The following is a 24,100-nucleotide window of genomic DNA, read 5'->3' as shown; positions in this document are numbered from 1 at the left end:
TCCCAGCGGTCTTGTCTGCAGAAAATATGGCCCCTGAATATCGCCTCCAGGGCTAGAAAGTGGCTTTTCTTGCCAGAATTGATAGGTCACCCACTTGTCTTCTGCCAAGCTGCCTGCCTTTCCCATCTGGGGTGGGGGCGGGGGGGCACTTCAAAGTGTTCTCTCTCCACATCCGGCAGGAGTTGCTGCAGCCCAGCTCCAGGGCCCTGGGTTGCCGAAGCACCACCCATGTCCTTCACCCCTGGGTTTGATGTCATTGCGGCAGAAGCCCCGGGTTCCTCTGGATCACGCTCCTGAGCTGGCCTCAGCCAGGGAGGAGGGGCTGGGTGCCCTGGGCCTAGGGCAGCAGAGTAAGGCTGGGGTCAGGAACCTATGGCTCACGAGCCAGATGTGGCTCTTTTGATGGCTGCATCTGGCTCGCAGACAAATCTTTAATAAAAAAATAATAACATTAAAAATATAAAACATTATCATGTATTACAATCCATTCATTTCCTACCGCTCATGTTCATGGTTGCGGGTGGCTGGAGCCCATCACAGCTGTCCTCCGGGACAACACCAAATTTTTATTGGATAATGCGTAACGTACACGGGTTGTTGTATGGCTCTCACGGAATTACATTTTTTTTAAATTTTTTATTTATTCATTTGACAGAGAGAGAGAGGAGAAACAGAGAGAGTGAAGGGGGGAGGAGCTGGAAGCATCAACTCCCATATGTGCCTTGACTAGGCAAGCCCAGGGTTTCAAACCGGCGACCTCAGCATTTCCAGGTTGATGGTTTATCCACTGTGCCACCACAGGTCAGGCTCCGGAATTACATTTTAAAATATGTGGCGTTCTTGGCTCTCTCAGCCAAAAAGGTTCCCGACCCCTGCTCTAAGGAGTCAGCCTGACAGTGGACAAAAGTGTCGTTGGGTCCCAGGAACCCCAGGGCTGGGGCAGAAGCAAGGGAAACGTTTGTGCTAGGTGTGAGTTGGAGGCCCGGAGCCTGCCTTCGGAGCCCCGGACAGTCTGCCTCCTCTGGACCGTCTGGAGGTCTGCTTCTGAAGGTTTTCCCATTCTGGTGCAGGGAGAAGGGTGTTCCCTTCTCAGAAATGCTTGAAGTTCCCTATCTTACCTGTAGGCCTGGGGATGGTTTTGAAGTCTCCAGGGGGTCTGGACCTATAAGGAGACGTATTCTAGGGGATTGTCCTCCGCGTTGGTTCTTCCATCCAGTGCCTGTGCTGCCTGGGTCCCGCTGAGCCGCAGCCCAGGCCCGGAGCTGGCTTCCGGCACAGGCCTGCCGTGCCAGCGTGGCGAGGAGCAGCAGCGGGGGTGGCCAGCAGCGTGCTCCTTATGTAAGTCACAGCCTATGCCGTGAGACTCGGGACTGGTTGGAGTTTTGCCCCAAAGTAACCTTGCACGGGACAGAGGAATTTGACATAGCTCGTGCATGCGTGGTGGATTTCCTGCTGTTTTGTGCCAGGACCTGCAGGAAGTGTGTGCCGTGAGGTTTCAGTCTGGGCACCTGGATTACCCATTCCTCCTCCACTGGGCAGTTGGCCACCCAGCCTGCCGGCCTGAGCCTTTGCTCTCCTCTTTTGATTTCCCCAGTCCCTCCTCTGAAGCGTTCCTTGTCCAGAGCTGCCATTTTCCCTCTTAGGCTTGCAGGGCTCTGTAAAAATCAGTATACACCTGTGCAAACAAGCACGGACTGTCTAGCTGCAAGGGCCGCGGAGCCTGGGCCGGGAATCCAGGCTGGGGGCCGCCGGGAGGGGGAGAGCCTTACCACAGTCAGTGTGCCCGTGGCAGGTTGGTCCGTTGAGCCTGAGTCTGCGCAGAAATAGCTTGTGGAGCAAGTGACCACGTGATCTCTGTGGCTTTCTATCTCTGTGGGTCGTGAGATGGGCAGGGCACACGAATGCCCTTTGTAGATGGCTGATGTGCATAACATATTGATTGTTGCTGCCAGGCCCAGGGCACTGCGCTCCTTCAAGCTGCTGAGGAACAGATCACCCCACGACGGTGTCGCTTTGAGGATGGGAACCTGCCTTGTTAATCGAGAGTTACCACTTCCTGGGTACCACGCAGGAGCCAGGGCCCATCCTGAGGCTGCCGGGAAGCCCGTTTCCACACAGGAGCCGGCAGTGGGCAGTTACTGAGTGCTGCTATATGCTACTACTGCCCTGAGCACTTGATGTGTCGTCTTACTGTCTGTAATATCCCGGAAAGGTAGTGTTACCGTGCCTGTTTTGCAGACGAGAGGCTGGAGCAGAAAGGGGGAAGAACTTGCCCAAGGTCTCAGATTCCAGCAGGAGTGAGACAGAGCCCGGATGCAAACCCCGGCTCTGTCTGCAATGTGCGTGCCCCCCTGCTCCCCCACGCCCTCTCGTCATGGATCATCGCTGTTCCCCAGCACCCCGCTCCCCCACGCCCTCTCGTCATGGACCATTGTTGTTCCCCAGCACCCCGCTCCCCCACGCCCTCCCGCCGTGGATCATCGCTGTTCCCCAGCACCCCGCTCCCCCACGCCCTCCCGCCGTGGATCATCTCTGTTCCCCAGCACCCCGCTCCCCCACGCCCTCCCGCCGTGGATCATCGCTGTTCCCCAGCACTTACCAGACCGCCCGTCTGCCCACTTACTCACCTCAGTCAGTGCTGAGTGTCTGCTCAGGTGTGGTCCCTGGGAAGGTTCTTGGCAAACGTCAGTTGATGTAGGCCCTAACTGGCCGCCCGAGCCTGGCCTTGGCCTGGCCCCTGGCGTGCCCAGTGTGGCCCCCCTCAAGGCACTTCGGGAGCTACTGCTGCTACCTTCTATTCCTGTTCTGTCCGAGCCTGAGCGGCTCTCTCCCAAGTCCCAGAGGACTCGTGCGCGGCTGCCTCTGCTGTGCCTGTTAGCTCTCTCTCCCGGGAGGGAGGCTGGCTTCCTGTCTGTCCTCCGATGAACCAACTTCTCAGAGAAGCAGTCGCTGTGCCATTCATTGGGCACTTGGCTCGGGTAGCCTCGGGCTGCCGGCTATAACACAAGCATCCTTTGGGATGAGATAGCCTGTTGCTCAATGCAGGCTGTGACATTCAGTTACTGAGGGACCTTGAGCTCATCAAGCTCGGCCTCAGGTGACTCCCCTGTAAAAAATGGCTTTAATACCAGCCAGGCAGTTGCAAGGCCTGAGTAGGTAATGGAAAACGTCCTACACACCTGGCTGCCCGTAGACAAATGGCTGCTATTCTCAGTATTATTGCTAATGGTCCTTCTAGCTCCAACCCCTATGGATCTGCACTCATTCCCTGTGTCCCCTGGAAAGCAGAAAGCCCCTTTGAGGACCAGGGCCTTGTCTTAGGCCTTCCTGTATCCCCGATCCTTAGCTCACTTCTCGGAATACAGAAGACTCTCCAAAGCCTCAGCCTCTGCTCTAGCAGCCCTGCCACCATCCTTGGAGGCCTGTTCTGGGCCAGGCCCCGGCATAGGAGCCCTGCGTGTCCCGGGAAATAGAACACCACGCTCACTGTTCTTGAGCTCACAATCGATAGACGGCCATGAAAGTGAGTGAGAGTCGTGCCGTGGGAGAAAGAGACATCTGCGGGACCAGGCAGGTCCCACTGGCCCCCACCAGCGCCCCTCCTGAAGCAGAGACTGGGTGGGGGGAGCCTGCAGTTGGTGAGTGCGGAGGGAGGGGTCCCCAGCACCAGGAGCAAGGGCCCTGAGGGTTCTTTGTGCTCGTTGTGTCCTGTGTGTGTGTGTGTGCCCCCCCACCCCCCCACCCCCCCAGGCGAATGGCTAGGATGACTCTGAGCCCTGTGATGCTGGACCTACCCTTGTCTGGGGCTGTCCAGGGTCTGCCCTCGGGGTGGTAATTCGGGTTGATGTGTAAATGGCCGGGGGAGGTGGGAAGGAAGATGGAATGCCTCTAATGAGAAGCATTTCCCGGGGCTGGATTGACACTAGAAGCCTGGGCCTCAGGCCTGCCTGCGAGGGCCCCGCCCTGGGCCTGGGCCTGGGCCTGGGCCTGGTTCTGGCATCTGTGCCCTGCCAGGACCAAGATCCAGGGCTTCTCTGAGTGAGCCTCCCTGGGGCGGGGAGGGGCCTCAGCAAAGGCAGGCGACTCCCTTCAAGTTGGGGTCCCAGGAAGGGCCGCGTCCCTTCTCCTTTTCCGGAAGGGGTGACCAGAGCCCCCGCTTAGCCCTGGGGAAGCACGCAGCCTAGGCCACCGCTGAGGTCATCCTTGGAGTGAGGCTGGGGTCATGGGCATCAGGAGACCCGGGGGCCGCGCCTTCGTGGTGAGACGCCCAGAATGCGGAGGAGGGGGGATGGGAATGGGGCTAATGGGAAGCAGGTGGACGGCTGCCCGTGTCCCAGCCAGAGGACAGGCCGGCCGCGATGGTCCAGCCAGTGGGAGAGGCCGTCTGCGATGGCCCAGTCAGCGGGAGAGGCCGTCAGCACACAGATAATCCCGGGAACGGCTCGGGGTGCCCATTCATATTCATTATGTGTGAAGCGGCGGTTGTAAAGTCAGCTCTCCCTTCATTGAGCTGTCACTGGACAGAAAAATATGAGCTGTGGGCAGATGCCCCTGGATGGGAGCCAGTAGCTGGTCTCCGGCCTCCCTGTGCCCTCCCCCGCCAGCCCCGCCTGGCCTCTGCCCGCCTCTCCCACGCTGGCTGCCGTGGTCTCCGGCTCAACTCGACTTTCTTCTCCCGTCTGTCTCTTCCCACCTCTGCCGGCCTTGCTTTCTCAGCTCCTCTCCTCTCTCCGCTCTCCGTCGTTTTTCTGAGCTGTGCTTGACCAGTGCTCTATCGCTGGCATGCAGCACATGCCCGGCACAGCGTGGGTGGGCACTCAGTCAGCATCTGTAGCACAAACTGCTCTCTCTGCATCTCTCTGACTTGGTGAGACAGAAAGTCCAGAGTTTCGCTGGCCTCTCCTCGTGTGAAGAACCTGGTGCGGTAGTCTTGGCCTTGGACTTAGAAACACGGGGTTGTGCTCCAGGCCAGTGATTTCCGAATGGTGTGCCACAAGGATTTTTTTGTTTGTTTGTTTATTTATTTATTTATTTGGTGGGTGGAGGGAGAGATGAGAAGCATCTACTCGTAGTTGCAGCACCTTAGTTGTTCATTAATTGCTTCTCATATGTGCCTTGACCTGGGCTCCAGCTGAGCCAGTGACTCCTTGCTCAAGCCAACGACCTTGGGCTGAAGCCAGCGACCTTGGGATTATGTTGATGATCCCATGCATGCTCAAGTTGGTGACCTCGAGTTTTAAACCTGGGACCTTAGTGTCCCAGGCCAAGACTCCATCCACTGTGCCACCACCGGTCAGGCAAGAATTTTTAAAACATGCAGTACCTGTTTAAGGGGCACTGACTGCTTTTCCCTTAGAGTCTTTTTTTATTATTATTATTCATTTTAGAAAGGAGAGGGGGGGGAGGAGCAGGAAGCATCAACCCCCATATGTGCCTTGACCAGGCAAGCCCAGGGTTTCGAACCGGCAACCTCAGCATTTCCAGGTCGACACTTTATCCACTGCGCCACCACAGGTCAGGCCTAGAGTGTCAAATAAAAAAAATGACTACAGCTAATGTAATAGCCATCTAGTGTACAGAAATCAAAAGTATCCTTATTTTTTTTTGTCACATCAGCAAAAAATATGCTTTCGGTATGTTGCAAAATTTCAGTAATTAGTTTATGTGTGCTATGCAATGAAAAAGGTCACTAGTCGCTGCCCTGGGCCATCCTCTCCCTTCCACTCGGACTCTTCCCTTCCTGATGGACACAGAGCTCACCTGGAGCTCAGAGCCAGGGTCAGCCCCGAGCAGAGAAAGTGCCCGAAGCCAGGCTCTGAATGAAGGGAAGGGAAAAGAAGGACACTGGTTTCCCCTGGGGGACACTTGAGACTAGGTGCTGTGACTGTCCTGACAGGAAGAACCGTCTGAGGAGGGTCTCGCTCCCCTGCGGGAGTGAGCCCAGCACCGGTGTCTGTGGCTTGGCTGACTCCGTGTCGGGTAGCGGGCTGCTATCTGAAGCTGAGCTCTGAGCAATGTGCTGGTATTTACTGGGAGGGCGGGAGGGACCCAGCCGCTCTTCTCCTGCCTTCCGGCTGCAGAGATAAGGCAGAAAGTGGGGGTGAAGAATAGAAGGGGTAATACTCTGAAACCACAAGAAAGAGTCCTGGCTTTCATCTGCCCCACAGCTCAGACATGCTCCGGGGGTTCCTGGGGGGAGGGGGCGCCCCACCCCCACAGCTCTGGGGTCCTTGTCCACGGGCAGGCAGGCTCCGAGCCCTCAGTGGGCTGCCTGGTCTCCCATTCCACGCCCCTCCCGTTGTCAGTCCAGCCACAAACTTGTCCCTCTTTCTCACTCCCCTTTTCACCCTCAGCCCCGCCTGAGGAGCCTAGTGGCCCTGGAGCTGGGCTCTCCTCCCTGCCTCCCACACCTGCCAAAGCCCCAGAGCCCACGGGCAGGTGACTGGGCCAGGTGTGGCGTGTACCCACCTTGAGGGCTCTGCTGCAAACCCACCTTCCCCTCGCCTGGCGGGGGGGGGGGGGGGGGGCTGCCAGCCCGCCTGGACCCTGAGCAAAAACCAGCTAGAGCAGCCCAGGGCCGAAGCCTGAAGGCGTGCAACCACGGGGTCCAAACACACTGCCACCTTTATTATTATGCTGGGCAGCACACTTTTTGTTACAAAAGCATCTTTACAAAAAGGGGTTGGGATCTCAGGAGCTCAGGGTCTGCAGGAATCTGTTTTGTTCTTAGAAACGCCCAGAGGGTAAAACCAGGGAAGTCTAGGGTTTCCATGGCATAGCTCTGGCCTGATTCTGTGGAGGAGAATCCAAATATTTGGTGGTTTCTGGTGGAATTTCTGCCCTGTGGAGAGGGGAGAGGACCGTGCAGCATGTTGGGGAGCGGGCGCAGGGGAGAAGGGGTGGCTGGAGCAGGGGAGACTGGGTATTTTTACACTGACCACCAACTTGCAGGCTCTTGTCTGCACCGGATGCTGGGTGCACGCCCCCTGGTGGTGCGAGGGGGGGAGTGCGGCTGCCCTAGGTGTTTGTACAAGACTGGTTTCCCCGAAGTCACTGAGAACTCCTGGTTCCACCTGTGTCCTCCCATTTTCCTGCGTTCCCCGAATGAGGAGCCAATCAAGCCGCTTCGGCTGGAGGGATAACTGACACTTGGTCGAAGTCTAAAGGAAGCAGGGTGGTCCAGCCCAGCGTGTGGGTGAGGAGACCCAGCGCGTGGTAGGAAGAGTCCTACCAGCTTGGAGCCCCCTTTCTCCTGGGCAGCCCCACCTTATTCTAAGAGATAAGACTCAGCAGGAGGCTGAGGGTCCCAGCTGCTCTGCCGGCCCAGGGAACCATCTGGGGTTGAGGCAGAGGTGTGTCCTCCCTGGCCTTCAGGCCAGGGTGGGGTGGGAGCAGCCTGGAACAGGAAAGGGGGTGGCAGCTTAGTCTGTGTGTCCACACAACTGATCACGTGGTCCAGTTCAGCAGACCGGGCGGCTCCTTCGGCTTCACCCTGAGAGAGACGAGGCTTGGAGACTTATAGTCGGCATCCGGGGAGGGCTCAAAGCTGTGGTCCCCCAGGGCAGGGGAAAAGCTGTGGAGGGAGTAGATGCCGGGGTGGGCGCTGGGGGAGGCTGGCACCCCCATGAAGCCAGCCACATTCCCAGGCGAGTGGGAGTATGGAGACATGCACGGGGAAGGGAGGCCCTCCGGAGACACGAGGCAGGGGCCGGCCGGGCTCCCAGACCCTGGGCTGGGCCACAGGGAGTTCTGCCGCTGAAAAGAGAGAGAAAGCAGGCTCACCAATCAGTAGCCCCAGGGGCTGCCTCCCTAACTAGGGGTTCCAGACACTTTCCCAGAAGCCTCTGCTGGGCCCAGGTCTAGAACCTGCTACGCTCCTACCCCCAGCACTCCTGAGCATCTTGGGAGTCCCCTGCTACTGCTCCTCAAAATGAGACCTTCCTCAGGGAGTCCTAGTGCCAGTTGCTGTGGGTGCGTCACTGAGGAGACAGGTAAGGGCCCCACTGGGCAGAAGAAGAAGTGACTTGCCCGTGGTAACACCGGACCCAACGCCATTTCCGGTCTCCCCAGGGCCAGAGCTCATAGTCTTGCTGGCTACCAGACTGGATGGATGGACGTGGTCAAGCCTGGACGTGGGGCGGGGTCTCACCTGGGGGTGGCTGTCGGCTCGGGGCAGTACGGAGATGTCGTAGGCGGACGTGAAGGGGTTCCGCCCCTCCTGGATCTTCCCGTACCGCTCCCGCTTCCGCCACTTGGCTCTGCGGTTCTGGAACCAGACCTGGGGCAGAAAGGAGAGGCTGAGGGGGTGATAGAGCGGCGCTGAGGCGTGGGCCGGGCTGGGGAGAGCTGATTGTCCCACGGGCTGGGGAGCTGGCTCCGGACCAGAGCTTGTAAACCGGCATGGGGAGGCGCCCGGGATGGGGCCGAGGAGAGGTTCCACCCCCCTCCACTCCCAGGCTGAGTCACGCCTTGGTTCTCCCGCCTGGCCGTGTCTGGCCAGGGTGTCACGGGGCTCGTGGCCTCTGAGGTTTCGTGGTGTGCCAGTGCACAGATACCTCATCTCCTTTTCCAGTCTGCCCGTCTCAGGGCATCTGAGAAATCTAAAAGCCGTCTGCTCAGGTCCTGGTCCTGCTTAAACCCCAGTGGCTTCCTGGGGATCTCAGCCCCAAGCCCAGCTATCTAACCAGGCCCTGCGCCTCTCCACAGGCCCGTCTCCTGCCAGCCAGCAACCCTCCCCATTCCTCCCCCACTGCTGGCCTGGGACACGCTCTGCCCCCTGCTCCTCCCTGCCTCTGCCCAGGTCCTCCCTAGCCCTCCACGCCCTCATGCATCCGAGGGGCACAGACCACTGGGCGTCTCTCGGACCACATCCTATTACCACCGTGTGCTTGGGAGTCTGTCCCACCCATTTATTTGTGAGCTCCTGGTGGCTGAGGGCGGCATGTTGTGCGCTGCGCACATCTGTGTGCGTATCTGTGATGAGTCTGTCATTGGGTACGTGCCCGAGGACTGTTGTGTTTCTGTGTATTGATGTGTGCATTTGCATTGCTGTCATTTAGTGAACATTTATGTGTTGGCCTCTGGGCTAGATGTTGGCTATCTCAAAACTGAACCAGGCTGTGGCCGGTGAGCTCAGTCAGAGTGTCATCTTGAAACACCAAGGGTGCAGGTTCGATCCCCGGACAGCGCACATACGGGAAGCGACCAATGAATGCACAACTGAGTGGAACAACAAATAAATGCTCTCTCTCTCTCTGTCTCTCTAAAATGAATCAATTTTTTAAAAGAAAAAAGAAAAAAAACTGCACCAAGCTATAACCATTCCTGTTTTCTAGGGACCTAGTGGGGACTGCAACAGAAGTTGTGTGTGTGTGTGTGTGTGTGTGTGTGTGCGCGCGCGCATGCGTGCACAAGCATGTGTGTAAAAGTAAACCCACCCTAGCCCCTTCTACTCCCCCATGGTCACCCTGCCCATGCAGGCAGGCAAGGCCCTGAGTCAAGAAGCCGGGCACATCTACCCCTACCTTCGGGTTGCAGAGATGCCACCACAGGCCTTGGCAAGCTCAGGGAGCGTCCGCCCGCCTGCCCAGCCCCTTGCCTGCCCAGCCCCCCGCCCAGCCCCCTGCCTGCCCAGCCCCCTGCCCAGCCCCCGGCCCTCCTTTCTCTACTCTCCCTTCCCTGGAGCCAGTGGAGCTGATCACTTTACTGGGAATTCTTGCTGTCACAACCTGCTCTCCCTAGAGTCCCCACTGCAGGCTGCCACCTGCACTCTGGACCTGCCCTCTGTATTGTCCCACGTGTGGCCTTATTCTTCTTCTCCATAGCAGGGCCTATGGGGAGGTGTTACACTCTTGTCAGAGAAAGTATCCCTACTCAAGGGCCTCAGTCATGGGGGAAGGGTCTGGACTAGGTCTGGGGCCGCGTGGCTCTGCCTCATGGCTACGCCCGCACCTCTCCAGGGCTGAACAGGCGAAGGAGAGGAGCACCGTCCACGTCCCAAAGCAGCTCCCTCGGGGCCACTAGTCAGAGCCCAGCCCAGAGGCTTGCTGAGGCCTCTGGAGACGTGATGTTCCAATTTCCATGGCTTATATAATCTGGGCTTGTTGTGACCGTTGGCCATCTCGCTCTGATGGCCCCAGGCCCTGCGGAGCCCTAGTGGACAATCGCAGAAACCTGTTTTGGGAGGAACATGGAAGCAGGAGGATCCGGCAGAGAAGGGAGACAGCCCACGCCCCTCTGTTCCTCCAGGGAGACAGTCGTAGGGCCTTCTCTGCTAGATGGTAGCTGGTCTGTCAGTCCCCATACTCTGCCGGAGCTGGCCCTGCCCCAGGGTTTCACACAGACTCCAGAGAGGCCCACGCAGGGGGTGACAGCACGAGCTCCGCCCCTATGAAGTCTCTTGTCCAGAGGCCACCTGCTCACCGTTCCCCAGAAGCCCGCACCAAACCCTGTCCCAGGGCCTCCTGCTGGGCCGTGCCAGGGAGCCCGTGAGTCACGCCAGCTCACGGCCAGGCCACAAGGACCACCTTCCTCTCGGGCGGGCCAGGCTCCTACTGAGGCCTCCTGTCCCGTTCCCACTCCCTCTGCCGCCTTCGTGTTCCTTCTCACTTCCAAAGTGTGCTAGACTCGAACTTCCTTTCTCCCTCTCCCCTGCCCCCAGCCCCCCACCCGCACCCATACACCTCGTTGGCCACGGCCCCATCTAGGAGCCTGGAGCCTGATCCCTGCTGGGAGCGTTTGCTGGGTGGGGTGGGGCTCCCAGCCAGGGTCCGAGTGTTGGGAGTTCTAAAGGTCACTGGCTCAGGATGGCTTTGAGTAGCACTGAGCCTGAGCCCCCAGCGGGGACCCTCCTGCTCTGGAGCAGCCCTGATTTGTGCTCGGCATTCCACGGCTTCCCAAATGCGGCCCCATCTGCATTCCTCAAAACTCTTCCCTAAGTAGGTGGTACTATCACTCTCTCTCCTACATTGGGAAATTGGACTGAGACAGCCAATGGCACGCCCCAAGACCCCTGGTCAGCTAGTCCATGACACAGATGAGACCGCCACACAGGTCTTTTGACTCCCAGAGGTCACCATCCCCATACCCAAGCAAAAGCCTCAACTTGGGCTGCCAGCCTGTGGCTCCTGCAGAGCTGAGCATGGTGGGCAAGCCCAAGAGGGCCAGGCTGGGCATGGTGGGCAAGCCCAAGAGGGCCAGGCTGGGCATGGTGGGCAAGCCCAAGAGGGCCAGGCTGGGCATGGTGGGCAAGCCCAAGAGGGCCAGGCTGGGCATGGAAGGCATGCCCAAGAGGGCCAGGCTGGGCGCAGGCACCTGGGAAGGGCGGCTCTGTGAAGGGCTAGCGCCCGCCACTCCGGCTCTTCCATGGCCTGGCCCGCTGTCTGGTTGGCCCAGGCCACCAAAGGGCCCAGGGTGCCCTCACCTGGACGCGGGCCTCGGTGAGGTCCGTGCGCAGAGCCAGCTGCTCCCGGGCGTACACGTCTGGGTAGTGGGTCTTCTGGAAGACCTTCTCCAGCTCCTCCAGCTGGAACGTGCTGAAGGTCGTGCGGTTCCGGCGCTTCTTGCTCTTGCTCTTGGCCAACTCCATGGAGTCGGGCAGTCCCGGGGACAGAGGGGCACGCAAGCCGGCCAGGCAAGGGCCCGGGGAGCCCGGCAAGGTGGAGGGCCCGTCCCTGGGGCCCCCTCGGCAGTCCAAGGGCAGCTGGGGGAAGCTGGCGGCTTTGGAGGCCTTCTCCTCAGCTGCAATGGAAACACAAAAAGCGGGATGGAAACCGAAGCAGACGGTTTTGTGGGTGGAATGGAGGGAGGGGGGCAACCGTTGACACTTCAGTCCCCGCCTCCCCTCCCCTCTCCTTCCCTTCCCTGAGCAGCCACCCTGCATGGGAGCCTGGCATCAGGAGGCCTTCCTGCTGGGCCTCCAGCTGGGGAGGGGGCCCAGGGGAGCCATGCTGTCTGTGGTCTGGGCGGATCTGCTGGGGCCAGAGGGGGGTTCATTTCGGGGAAGCGCTCTGCGGTGGCTCTTCCCACAGGGTGTGGAGGTGCCAGGATTGGCGCCATGGCAGGGCCTATCGGAGGGCGGAGGAGGGGGTGAGCATGGGGCGGCTGACATCTGCCCGCCCCCGCCAGACACGGCCTCCCTGTCCGTCCTTGACTCTGCAGGCCTTGGCTCCCAGTCCTCCTGCCCAGGCCATGGGTGCTCACAGGGACACTCAGACAACTTATGGCTGGTCTGGCTGTGCCCTGTTCTCTGGATCCCAGGGCTCAGAGCCCAGTCAAATCCCCCATGCCTGGGGTATGAAGGGCAAGATGGGGTGAAGGGATTTTAGAGGGTCCTCTCATTCCTCCCCGAATGGACAAGGATGTAAGCTCCAGCCACAGACAGGCAGGAGCTGGGCTGTGCTCAGAGAGAGCTGGTAGTCCAGTGTCAAAACGGAGCACAGCTCCCAACCTCATCATTCCCCTCCAGCGAGTCTGTCCCCTCCCTCCCCAAGAGCATGGGACAAGCAGGGGGCACCTGACTGCAGACTGGGCACCGTCCCCAGCAGCCCACTCCAGCGTGCCAGACCTCACTCAGGAAGCTCGGCGGAGTCCCGCCACCACCAGGGCAGAGTGAGAAACAGATCACCCCAACTGCCTTGCTCTCGTCCTCGTCCTTGGGTGAGGGTCCCCAGCAGCGTCCCCATAAATTCTCTACTGAGGAGTCCACTGGGATGGCAGGAGTGACGCCACAAAGGCGCTTCACAAAGAGGGAGTCACACAGCCCCTTCCCTGGCCCCCAGGAGGCCCAGCGAGCTGGCACCAGGAGGCAGTTTCTTTCCCAAGACTTGGTGTCAGGATGGCAGCTGTCGTCGGGGGAGGGTGGGACCGGAGAGACGGGCTCTGGGGTCGGGGGTCTGAGAGTCCCTGTGGACGACTAGTGGTTCAAGGTGCTCCTCAGCTGAAAGGTGGCAGGGACTTCCCGGGACCACCCAGGTGGTGAAATAAGCTCCATGCTGTGTGTCCTGGGGGCTTGGGAGAGCCAGGTAGGGCCTGCCCTTGGCTGTGCACCAATGACACACAGGGCTCCGGGCTTCCTTCACAGCTCAGGTGGAGCACAGACAGTGGAGAAAATGCTCTTGTCCCCTGGCTTCCATTCTGGGCCACATGTTTTTGTTGTTGTTCTAGGGGCAACCTTCAGAAGCAGCACTCCTGGAAGTTGAGTCAAATAACTGGAAGTAGGCGGGGAGACTGGGAGACTGACAGGGGACACCCCACACACAGCAGGGCTGAGATGGAAGGTCTGGGTGTCTCGGGTTCAGAAGGAGGTCCTGCTGGACTCTGGGAGTAGATGCCGAGTGTGGCTCAGGGATGGGAACCAGGGACTGCTGACACTGCTACAGAGCCCCCATCCTGCCCCAAAGCTCTGGGGCTTTCTCTTCTGCCTCTTGGGCCTTCAGTATCTATTCCAAAGGGATCTGCCCAGAGGAAGTGACCAGATCTGGGGCTATAAGGTGACTTCCTGTCAGCCACCCAGGGTCAGGGGTGAATGTGCACCAGGACTTCTCAGGATAGATACCTCAAATAAGGCCAAGCCTGCTGGCCTCGGGTGGCTGCCACTCTACAGCCCTCTCAGGAGACGGAGAACTTTGCCCTCATCGACTTTGCCCCAAACCCTTACCCATCTGCCTGGAGGACTCTAAGGCAAGGGTGGCCTTCCCCCTCCTTGGGGATTAGGGGAATGCTTCCAAGAGCACCAAGCAGCCTCCTGAGGATGGGTGCCCAAGGACGAGAGGGGTGGGAGGCAGGGCGGTTTAGCAGGCCAGCAGTCTGGATCTAAACTCCTAAAGGGAAGGACGCGCTCTAAGGCTGTGGGTGTGGCCGAGGTGTGTACAGACTGCGTGTAGAGGTCACTTGCACCTGGTGGGGACACTGAGCAGTTAAGGGGGAGTGCTCTTGTTTGAGACTGGGAGCCTGGGGCTCAACGCCTGGGTGTCCAGGGCGTGCATGACCACAAGGCCACAGCAGCCATCGAGGGGCCACGGAGCTTGGTCCCTGACTCGCACTCAGGCTCGCTGCACTCCGACCGCACCCGGGGAGCTGCCGGAGCCCCTACCAGCGGCAGCCTCGGAGCCGGCCGCCGGGAGGGGCAGCGCACGGCTCGGGTTGCCTTCGGGGAGCCCCACTGCCCCCGCGATGGCGTCCATTGAAGCCGCAGGACCAACCCTCCGGCTTTGAGTTTTCCCGGCAGTGTGCTCCGCGCCCGCGCCGTTTCCCAAGCGACCCTCAGTGGTCGCGGAGGTTGGGTATCCTGCAGCTCTGGCTGAAAACCCGAGGCCGACGTGGACATAATCGCAGCATGTGGGACCCTAGTGAGGCCTGGTTCTCTCCCTAGAGTTTCGCAGCTTTGGCCTAGAGGCTTCGGCCGGGGCAATGACCGAGACACGGTCCTCCCGCGGAGCGCGTCCCTTACGGTTACCCAGCTCAGGGCCTCTGGGCCAGCGGGCGAGTTCCGAGGTCCGGGAGCCAAGCGAGGGGACAGGCTGCGCGGGCCCAGGCAGAGCAGGAAGTACCCGCCGAACCCCTCGCCGGCGCTCTGAGCATCCACGCGCAGAGGGCACGGCGGTGGCCTGCACGGCCTGGACGCGGCAGGGTCCAGAGCAGCGATGGGTGCTGTCCGCCCAGGGCGGGAAAGCAACGCGGTGCGCCAGGCTCTGGGGCGCGCAACTGCCCGTCCGCGGGCAAGATCGCGCCGCAGATGGGGAGCAGCTGCGCGCTCACTGGTCTGAACTGGAAACATCCGTGCCCGTTATTTTAAAAGCCGGGAAATAAGGCGGGTTCCCCCTTGGCCCGCCACGTCCCACACACAAGCTGCGCGCCCCGAATCCCAGGCCCGTCTCTCCCCAGCAGCCTGGCTCCGTGGCAGGGACGCAGGCCGCGTGCCCTCCCGCCGCCGAGTTCAGCCGGGGCCCTGGGGACGCGAAGGCTCTTCCCAGACTCCGCTCGCACCCGCCGCGCCTCCTTTTCGTTCGGCCTGTCCTCCGCTCGGCCTGAATCCTTCCTTTTCTCCTCCCACCTGCCCCCAGTTTGCTCTTTTCTGCTCTTTTCGGGTGTGCCTTTTCCTTTCGTTTTATCTGCTTCTACTGTATTCGTCTCTTCCCTCCTCCATTTACCCGCTTCGTTCGATCTCCACTTGCTTTTTTGGTTTCTTGTTCGTTCATCATTTACTCCTTTCCCGCCCGCCCAGCCCGTCGGCCGCCTCTCCCTCTCGTTATCGCCCTGTCCTCCGACGCTTTGTTCCCTTTCTTTTTCTCTCTGTTCGCTTGTTTACACGCTTCGGTTTTCTTTCCGCGCATTTCGTTGCCGACCCCCTCGCCGTGGCCGGTTCCTTCCGCCGCGCTTCCTGCTGCAGCGCTCTCCGCCGTGTGCTCGGCGTCGGGCAGGTCCCGGTGCCCCGCGCTCCAGGCGGGATCCGGCGCGCCCAGCAGGGACGTGGGCCCGCGGGGCCGGTCCTGCCCGACGCCGCGCGCCCCGCGAGGCCGGGTACCTGTCCCCGGCGGTGCTGTCGGCGCTGCGCGACCGCCGCCTCTGGCTGGGATCAGAGGAGCCAGGCCAACTGCTTCTCATTAAGTCCCGACTGTGGTTTTTATCAGGAGAGCCTCTTTCAAAGGGCGCAGACACGAAGCTCCGCAGCTTCGCTCATTTCCTCCGCTGACCCCCACACACCTCCCGCCCTCCTCCCCACATTCCCACCGCCGGCGGGGCGAAGGCCGAGGCTGCCCGTCCACTCCGCGGAGGCCCGCGAGGCGCCAGCGGGGCGAAGGCGGGTTAGGCGGATCGGAGGATCCAGCCCTGGGCCCGAGCTGCGGGATGTGGCAACGAGAACGGGGCGGGCCCCGGCGCCAAGTCTCCCGCAGGTCCGCCCGCGCCGTGAGCGCCGGCGGGGCCGCGGACCCCGCGTTCAGGCGCGATCTCGGGAGGCAGCGCGGTCCCGCCGGCCTCAGCGCACGGGGCACGGAGGCCCCCGGGGATCAGGCCCGCCGAGGCTGCTCCTGACGGCCCGGCGGTGACGATCCAGTGCGAGGAAGCCGAGCCTGCGAGAACGGTGGCTACCGCGGTGCGTAACGCGGGAAACCAGGTCAGTCTGAGAAATAACACAACAGTCATTCCGTGGTGAGCACGGCCCCGGCACTGCGGGACCGGCCGCGGCCACCCGCGCGCGCCTTCCCCACGGAGGCCGGGCCTGAGGACGAGAGGCCGGCGGCGGCCGGGCCACAGCCCTCGGCGGGGCCCGGCGGGGCCAGTCTGGGTCGGGGCCCGGCCTCGGGGATGCAACAGGAGCTACACTGAGGACAGCCGGGCTTCTCCGCCCGGACCGGGGCCGAGGGCTCAGTGCGGCGCCCGGGCCTGCGCCCGTTCCGGGGTTCCTGGGAGGCGGCAGCTCCAGCCCCACGGAGGCCAAGCACGAGCTCTCCTTCCCGGTCCCGGCCGCCTTCAGCCTCGGCCGCCACCCTCTCTGACCTCCCGCCTCCCATTCCCGCCGCCGAAGGCACGCGTGGCTCTGCCTCCCGCACCGCGCGGGCTTCTGCTCGGCCTGGCCCAGCGCGGGCCCGGCTTCCGAGGGAGCCCTGGCGCGGGGCGAGAGGGTCACCAAGTTGAGCAGCGAGCGGGAGAGGGAAGCGGAGAGGCCGGAGCCGGCCCGGGAGCGAAGGGGAGCGGGTGGGCTGCGCGCTGCACCCGCACCGCGCGTTACCTTCCGCGGGGCCCTCGTAGAAGTGGCCGCCGTTGAGCGCCGGGCCGGGCCCGAGGTCCTGCAGGTACTTGGCGGGTGGCTTGGCCGGCTCGGGGAGGTAGGGCTCCAGCGTCCCGCAGGCCGGAAAGCGGGTCAGTCGCGGGCCGCGGGGCGGCGCGGGGTGCAGGTGAGGCGCGGCGGCGGAGGCCCCCTGGGCTCCCGGAGTCTCGGCGCCCGCGGCCGCGTAGGGGCCGGGCCCCGGCCCCACGCCGAACGGCGCGCAGCGCTCGGGGTCCATGCCGGCTCGGGGCGCACAGGCCGCCGGGGCTCCGGGGCTCGCGCTGCCGGCGCGGCCTGTGAGCGGCCGCCAAGGGGGAGGGACCTGGGAGCGGGGGCGCGGAGCCCCCGGGAGCGGCGTGCGCCGCGGGGGGCGGGGGGCAGGCGAGGGGCCGCGCCTCGGCTGGAACCCTCCGCGTCACGTGCGGCCCCGCGCGGTTAACCCCTCGGAGCCCGGGAGCCCCCCGCTTCACCTTAGCCCGCATGTCCGGAGCAGCTGGAGCAGAGGGTAAGACCCTTTTGTCTGCCCGTCTTGGTGAGGCCCCAGGTCGGGGCAGCGCCCTTGGTCCTGGTATCCGGTGAGCGGCTCCGGCCCCGAGAGCGGTCAGGCAGTTCCGGGTAGAGTCCTTCTCCCCAAAAAGAACTCCTAGGCCTGGTCTCCTCCTCGCATCAGCGCGGGGTAAGGGCCGAGGCAGATATGGGCTGGAACTTTACCGAGCTCAGCTGGGAGTTGGAGGACCGTTCCCTCCACCAAAAACACGTCCCTTAGAGAGAGATCTCTTGCTTCTCACCGAGATAGGCATCGTTGGGAGCGTTGTGTGGAAACAGCTCTGCTCAGGGAATGGGAGCTGGGAGTTGGGCACTATCACTAATTGGCTGCGGGACCTTGAACCAGCCGTTATAGTTCTCATCTAACTGGGAGTTAGACTGAGTCAGTCCTCAGAGTCCTTATATATTCCTGGTAGGTCTGAAGCAGGGGCAGGGCTGGAGCAGACAGGGAAACTCGCAGGGGCAACCCAGGACCGAAGAGAGGCCGGCAGAGGCTGCCTTTGGAGCAGGTGGTGGAGTGTGGAGTGGGTTTTGAGTTTGAACAGCAGTGGGCAAATGATCTGGCAGTGCCCTGGGATCCCACTGTAGAAGGCTGCCTGCAGCCCAGACCTCGGGGCTCGTGCCCCTGACCTGCCGTTTTGGAGGGAAGTGAGGGTAGGAGCACATCTTCAAAGAGTTGGAGTTCTCTGGCCAAAAGGCGGCATAGGACTAGCACAGCAGCTTAGGATTTCTGAAAAAGAGTATCAGCCCTCACCCTACCTACCTAAGGTCGGATAAGAAATATCAGAGGGCCTTGCTTGCTTCTGGGGATTGAGGAGTCCCTAAGTATGGATCACACCATTTTATTTTTATTTTAAGTGCCTCAAGAGACCAGTGAGAAGGGTGGGGAGTCAAACATCATTTGTATTTCATTTGAATTCTCAATTTTTAAAGGAATCCGAGAGACCTGGTGTGAACACCTCCCTCTTCCGCTGGGGGCTTGGAGGGGGTTTCTTGGCTGTCCTCAGCCAGAGTTGGGCTATAAATCAAGGCCAAACAGGAACCAGAAGCCTTGCATCTCACAAGTAGTCATTAAGCCATTATTAAACATACCGTAACTTCTCTGAAGCCTTATTGGTTTAAACACCACATTGGAGGCATTATGGCCATTAGGGCCCCTAATCACAGACTACAGACTGGAGCAGGGAGATGAGAACACCTGGGGCTAGTATTTCCAGCCAAGAGGGAGGCTCAGCTCAGAATTAAGTTCCTCTCTGGCCTCACCAGGGGGACTCATTCTTTGGGATCCAGTGGATCTCAGCTCTGGGTAAGCAACCTATGTGATCCCTTTGGACCATTCATAATGGTTTTTGATAGTTATTGGGTTGTGCTGTGGCTACTGTTCTCCTGGGAGGAGATCGCTAGTGTCGACTCAGGACACCACCTATTCAACAAAGGAACTGAGCAGCTTACTGTGGAAGATGCAGTCATGACACAGGAAAAGTGTCCCCTCCAACAGTTTGAACAAGGCAGCCTGGCTTAAATGCTAAGTGTTTTGCCTCAGGCGATACAGTAAACCTTTGTTTCCTCATCATAAAAATGGGCCATGCACCTGGATGAGGGATCTCTGAGAAGCACCCCTGTTTCAATGGGTGACAAACTGTGTTCATTTAAGAGATTATCATCATCATGACGATATTCAGAAACAGCAGCCCAGATTTCTGGGCTTCGTCACTGAATTGATGGAAGGCTCCTGACCCCTGACTGGTCAGACCAGAGGCTGGGTTGAGCAGAGAGACCTTGGGACCCCTTCCCAAGCCCAGAAGTTTCTTCTGCCATTCACTTACTCCTAACAAACCAATTTCCATCCCGAGATGTTACCAATTGAATTGAGGTGGCAGGGAGCCCCCAGTTTACAGTCAGGTGGGTGGGTAGCTGGAGTTGCCCCTCTGGAAAGGGGGTGTGCAAGATAGGGTATGTAGAGGAACCTTTGCTGTTCCCCTTTTATTTTATTTATTTATTTTTTTTGTGTGTATTGATTTTAGTGAGAGAAGAGGGGAGAGGCAGGAACATGAAGCTGTGTAACCAACCAAGCTGTCCGGCCAGGGCGGCCGTTCCCGTTTTAAATCACGAGTGCAAACTCTCATCTTGACCCATGTATGGTCTGGGAGGAGTTTGATGAGGCAGATGCACAGAAAACACAAAAAAATGGCAACCTCAGTTACTGCGTCTTCCTTCTTAGGAGGGCTCAGAGGTCCTGGAGAACCACAGTGCCCCCCCCCCATTGTACAGACAGAAACACTAGCTAATGAGAAGCATTTACAGCAGAGGTCCCCAAACCTTTTACACAGGGGGCCAGTTCACTGTCCCTCAGACTGTTGGAGGACCGGACTATAAAAAAAACTATGAACAAATCCCTATGCACACTGCACATATCTTATTTTAAAGTAAAAAAAAACCCCAAAACGAGAACAAATACAATATTTAAAATAAAGAACAAGTAAATTTAAATCAACAAACTGACCAGTATTTCAATGGGAACTATGCTCCTCTCACTGACCACCAATGAAAGAGGTGCCCCTTCCGGAAGTGCGGCGAGGGCCGGATAAATGGCCTCGGGGCCGCATGCAGCCCACGGGCCGTAGTTTGGGGACCCCTGATTTACAGTGTGCCAGGCACTATCTCACATCATCTGTATACATTGATTTGCTTAAGTCTAACAACAACCTTACAAGGTAGGCACAGTTATCCCCATTTCATAGAGAGACTGGGGTCACAGAGGGAGCCAGCTGTCCAGGGTGGACACAGACACTTAGTGGCAGAACCAGAATTTGCCTTCAGATCCATGGTCTCCCACCCGACACTGACCACCTCCCAGGCCTTCTTTAGCTAACATGTTAACAGAGCTAAAGCTGAAATCATTTGAGGCACACCCTCCTTTTCCCAGAGGGCGGAAGGTCAGGATTTCTTCCTGAACGGGAAGAAGTTGAGGCCAGAGAGCTGGGGGACAGAGCTGGTCCTGGATGGAGTCACACTGCTGCCTTCCTGACCATCAAGTGGCAGTTTATTGGGACTCCAGCAGCACCCAGCTGTGGTGGCCCTGCAGTGGGTGGAGAGCGGTCTCTGCTAAGCTGAGACTAAATGAAACAGAGCGCCTCACACCTGAGAGGTTTTACGACCCACCGACACAGCCAGATGTGAGGCAAAGTTTAAAGAGAATGTGTAAGTTCACCGTTCACACTGTTTAATAACCAGTTGGATTACAATAGCGTTTGCCACTGATGCATTGCCCACAGACCATGTGAGGTGAACTGACCAGATGATCCAGAAAATTCTAGGATCTGTTGTGAGAAAAAACTTAAAAAGAAAAATCTACACCTGCTGAGAAGAATTCCTTTTAAAATGGAAACGAGCCCTGGCTCGGTAGCTTGTATGGTTGCAGCATCGTCTGGACTTGACCAAGGTTGTGGGTTCGATCCCCAGTCAGAGCTCATACAAGAATCAACCAATGAATGCATATATTTCTCTATCTGTCTATCTGTCTCTCTCCCCTACCCCTCTAAAATCAATCAATAAAAAAGAAACTTTTTTTAAAATTTTTTAAAAATATTTTATTTATTGATTTTTAGAGAGGGGGAGAGAGAGAGAGAGAGATTGAAAGGGGAGGAGCAGGAAGCATCAACTCCCATATGTGCCTTGACCAGGCAAGCCCAGGGTTTCGAACCGGCAACCTCAGTGTTCCAGGTTGACGCTTTATCCCACTGCGCCACCACAGGTCAGGCGAAACTTTTTTTAAACCTAAAATGGAAATGATACAGACTGGCCGTTTCTATGTAACTCTTTCACACTGGCTAATTGTTTCATTCACCCATTTAATAGGAGGACTTACTCTGTGGCGGGCACGTGTTGGCTCTGTGATATGGAAGACAGCAAGACAGATGTACCCATGGCACAAAGAGTGGACACTCTGTTTGGATGGCACCGCCTCCTCCATGATGAAAACAATCCTATTCAATAGTTTGGATGTGGATAAGACTGGATTATGGATTCTGGTCTTGGGAGCAGAGTTCCTGGCTTCTAGCCTCCACTGTAAGGTCAGTTCTTGAATCACGGAAGCTTCAGTTCCAGCTAGCATTTTCCTTTTATTTTTTGACTCCCCTCAGTCTGTGTGAAGGTGGGTGCCCTCCTTTTCTCCCGGTAGAGATCCAGAAGGGGTCTGAACAACCGGAAAGATGTAACCTCCCGTCTGACATTTGTTTGAGATATACAAAACTTCCTTCCAGACAGGAAAACGTCAGCTGCCTTTCCCCCCTGACTTTGAAGGGAAGATAGTCGTTACTGCCCTTGCTGTGTTTAGACTCTGAAATCCTAAATTGATCCTTATGAAAATTCTGGGTTTGGGAGCCCGAGTAGATTGTTTCTCATTAGTGACATTCTTCCTGGAAGGTCAGGCTGAGGAATGGTAAATAAACGGTCAGATCCGGTGCCTCCTTCTCGCCTGTGATATTTAAAAGAAAGAAGGAAGGGGGTAAAAGGCTTTGGGCTGTGGCTCCCCAGAACCCTTGCCTGTGATTCTCACAATCCAGGCTGACGTCTGTGCTTTGGAGTAAGATTTCTGGGAAGTGAGGGAGCTGTTTCTTCTCTTCTGCTGATTTGATCTGTTTCCCTGGGGAGAGACACTTGCCCTGTCTACGCCTCTCTTTCTCCCTGGAAAATCGAGGCATGATTCCGCAGTTCAGCTTCACTGACAGTGTTTATACGGACATTCCTGGAGCCTGGCTCCACCCTGAGCCTTCATTCCTCCACTCACGCCTTCTGCCCACCTCCTGGGGGCTGGGTTGCAATGGGGGCAGGGGCTGTGAGGTGGAGCTATGCCAGGGGTGCTGCCGCGGCCCCGGGGCCCCGGGGCGAGGACTGCTTTGCCCTGGTCTCTACCTCCCTGCCCTCCTCTGAGGTTTATAAGGAGTTCTGTGGCAAGTGCCAGCATGGACCAAAAGGCACTTTGTGGGGGAGCTTTTGGTGAACTCATGCGTGGTGTAAAGCAGAAGGGGGCAGCTTTAAACTCCTTGGCAGTTTCAACACTGTGTCAATTAATCTTATGCATTCATTTATCCACCAAGCCTTTCCGGAATGCCTGCTGTGCGCCAGCCCACGGGCTGGCAGAGTGAGGATGGAGTCAGAGACGCAGACCACTCACTCGGGCGGGGTGTTTCCCGCCTAGCAGGAGAGCGCAGGGGTCGTGGGGGCCATGAGACAGGCACCTGTCCCAGCCTCGGGTTGGGGCAGCTCGTTGTGCAGTGCTTCCGGGTTGAGTCCATGGGCTGCTGTTAAGATGAGTGGGGGGTTCACCAGAGGAAGGTGTGCGGAGGGGCAGGGGGAGAGGACATTCCAGAGAGAGCAGCCCAGAGGTGAGAGAACGGAAGCCCGGCTTGGGGACCTGGATTTGTGGAGTATTGCTGGAGCCTGGGTAGGAAGAGAGCTGGGGTTGAGCTGGGAGGAAGAGACAGTGGTGTCCACAGAAATCAAGAGAAACTCCTGGAGTGGGGGGGGGGAGGGGGCGGATGGCTCCCAGGCATCAGTCTGCCAAGCCCGGCTCTGGATTCACAAGTGGGAGTCAGGGAGGAAGAAGCCCCCAGGCCCTAGAAGTGCCTCCACTCTATGAGGGACCCAGGATCACGCAGATATTAAGAAAACATGAAAATAGCATCAACAACGGCAGGAGCACATCTGTGTGCTGGGGCCTGCGAGATGGAGTTGAGTGGAGGGGGCAGAGGCACTGGTGACATGAGCTGGGTGGGTAGCGTGTGAGGCCTCCTGGAGCAGAGCTTTGGCTCTTAGGGGAGTGCCGGCCAGTGCACCCCTTGAACTCATTTCAGCAGGAAATCCATTGGTTCCAGAGTGCAGATTCCAGATTTGTTATTTTACAGGGCTAACAAGTATGTAATTATCACATTTGGGGCCCTTCAAAAGAAATGCAAGCACACACCACTGAACACCTTGCGGAGTGTGAGGGGACCCGCCCCAGAGTCCCCACCATGTCACAGACACACCCACGCCAGTCGTGCCCCCACCGTGTCACAGACACACCCACGCCAGTTGTGCCCCCACCGTGTCACAGACACACCCACGCCAGTCGTGCCCCCACCGTGTCACAGACACACCCACGCCAGTCGTGCCCCCACCGTGTCACAGACACACCCACGCCAGTCGTGCCCCCACCGTGTCACAGACACACCCACGCCAGTCGTGTCCCCACCGTGTCACAGACACACCCACGCCAGTCGTGTCCCCACCGTGTCACAGACACACCCACGCCAGTCGTGTCCCCACCGTGTCACAGACACACCCACGCCAGTCGTGTCTGCTCCCACACAGGAGGAACAGAAACAGTTACGACGGGGCCTGAACTTGACAAGGGACCAGATAAAAGCAAATGGAGAGGGTTGGAGGGCCTTTGCCCAGCTTCCTCTGGGGTCTCCAGTGAAGGAGAGGTGGCAGGGTGGGCGGTAATAATAATAACATCCACCACTAACAGGACACCCATGGTGTGCCAGGCCAATACCATCTCATTTCATCTTTCCAGTGTTATAAAGTCTGTATTTATATTCCCATTTCACAAAAGGAGAAACTGAGATTGGTCTGTGTAGTAGTTATCTAATGCTGTGTAACAAATCATCCCAGCCTTGGCCGGTTGGCTCAGTGGTAGAGCGTCGGCTTGGCGTGCAGGAGTCCCAGGTTTGATTCCTGGCCAGGACACACAGGAGAAGCGCCCATCTGCTTCTCCACCCCTCCCCTCTCCTTCCTCTC

General features: G+C 58.8%; 1 protein-coding gene across 1 annotated transcript; it reads right to left on the bottom strand.

Moving 5' to 3' along the window:
• Nucleotides 1-6,650: 6,650 nt before the first annotated feature.
• ALX3 (ALX homeobox 3) lies at nt 6,651-17,035 on the bottom strand. Its single transcript, XM_066352742.1, has 4 exons — nt 16,730-17,035; nt 11,423-11,739; nt 8,150-8,278; nt 6,651-7,755 (listed from the first exon to the last, which is right to left on the bottom strand). Exons 1-4 carry the CDS (start codon nt 17,004-17,006, stop codon nt 7,447-7,449), a joined length of 1,032 nt encoding a protein of 343 aa, XP_066208839.1. The 5' UTR covers nt 17,007-17,035; the 3' UTR covers nt 6,651-7,446.
• Nucleotides 17,036-24,100: the final 7,065 nt, after the last annotated feature.

Source organism: Saccopteryx leptura, chromosome 11 (assembly GCF_036850995.1).
Source record: "Saccopteryx leptura isolate mSacLep1 chromosome 11, mSacLep1_pri_phased_curated, whole genome shotgun sequence".
NCBI classification, from domain to species: domain Eukaryota; kingdom Metazoa; phylum Chordata; class Mammalia; order Chiroptera; family Emballonuridae; genus Saccopteryx; species Saccopteryx leptura.
This window is presented reverse-complemented; position numbering and strand designations above follow the sequence as displayed.

Bases quoted from the DNA above. Each gene is read 5' to 3' on its own strand.
- ALX3 (XM_066352742.1), bottom strand. From the start codon at position 17,006: ATGGACCCCGAGCGCTGCGCGCCGTTCGGCGTGGGGCCGGGGCCCGGC. The intron at 8,279-11,422 runs GTGAGGGCACCC...TTTCTGCCCCAG, and splicing joins TCACCGAGGCCCGCGTCCAG to GTCTGGTTCCAGAACCGCAG. The intron at 7,756-8,149 runs GTGAGACCCCGC...CTCTCTTTTCAG, and splicing joins GAGCCGACAGCCACCCCCAG to CGGCAGAACTCCCTGTGGCC.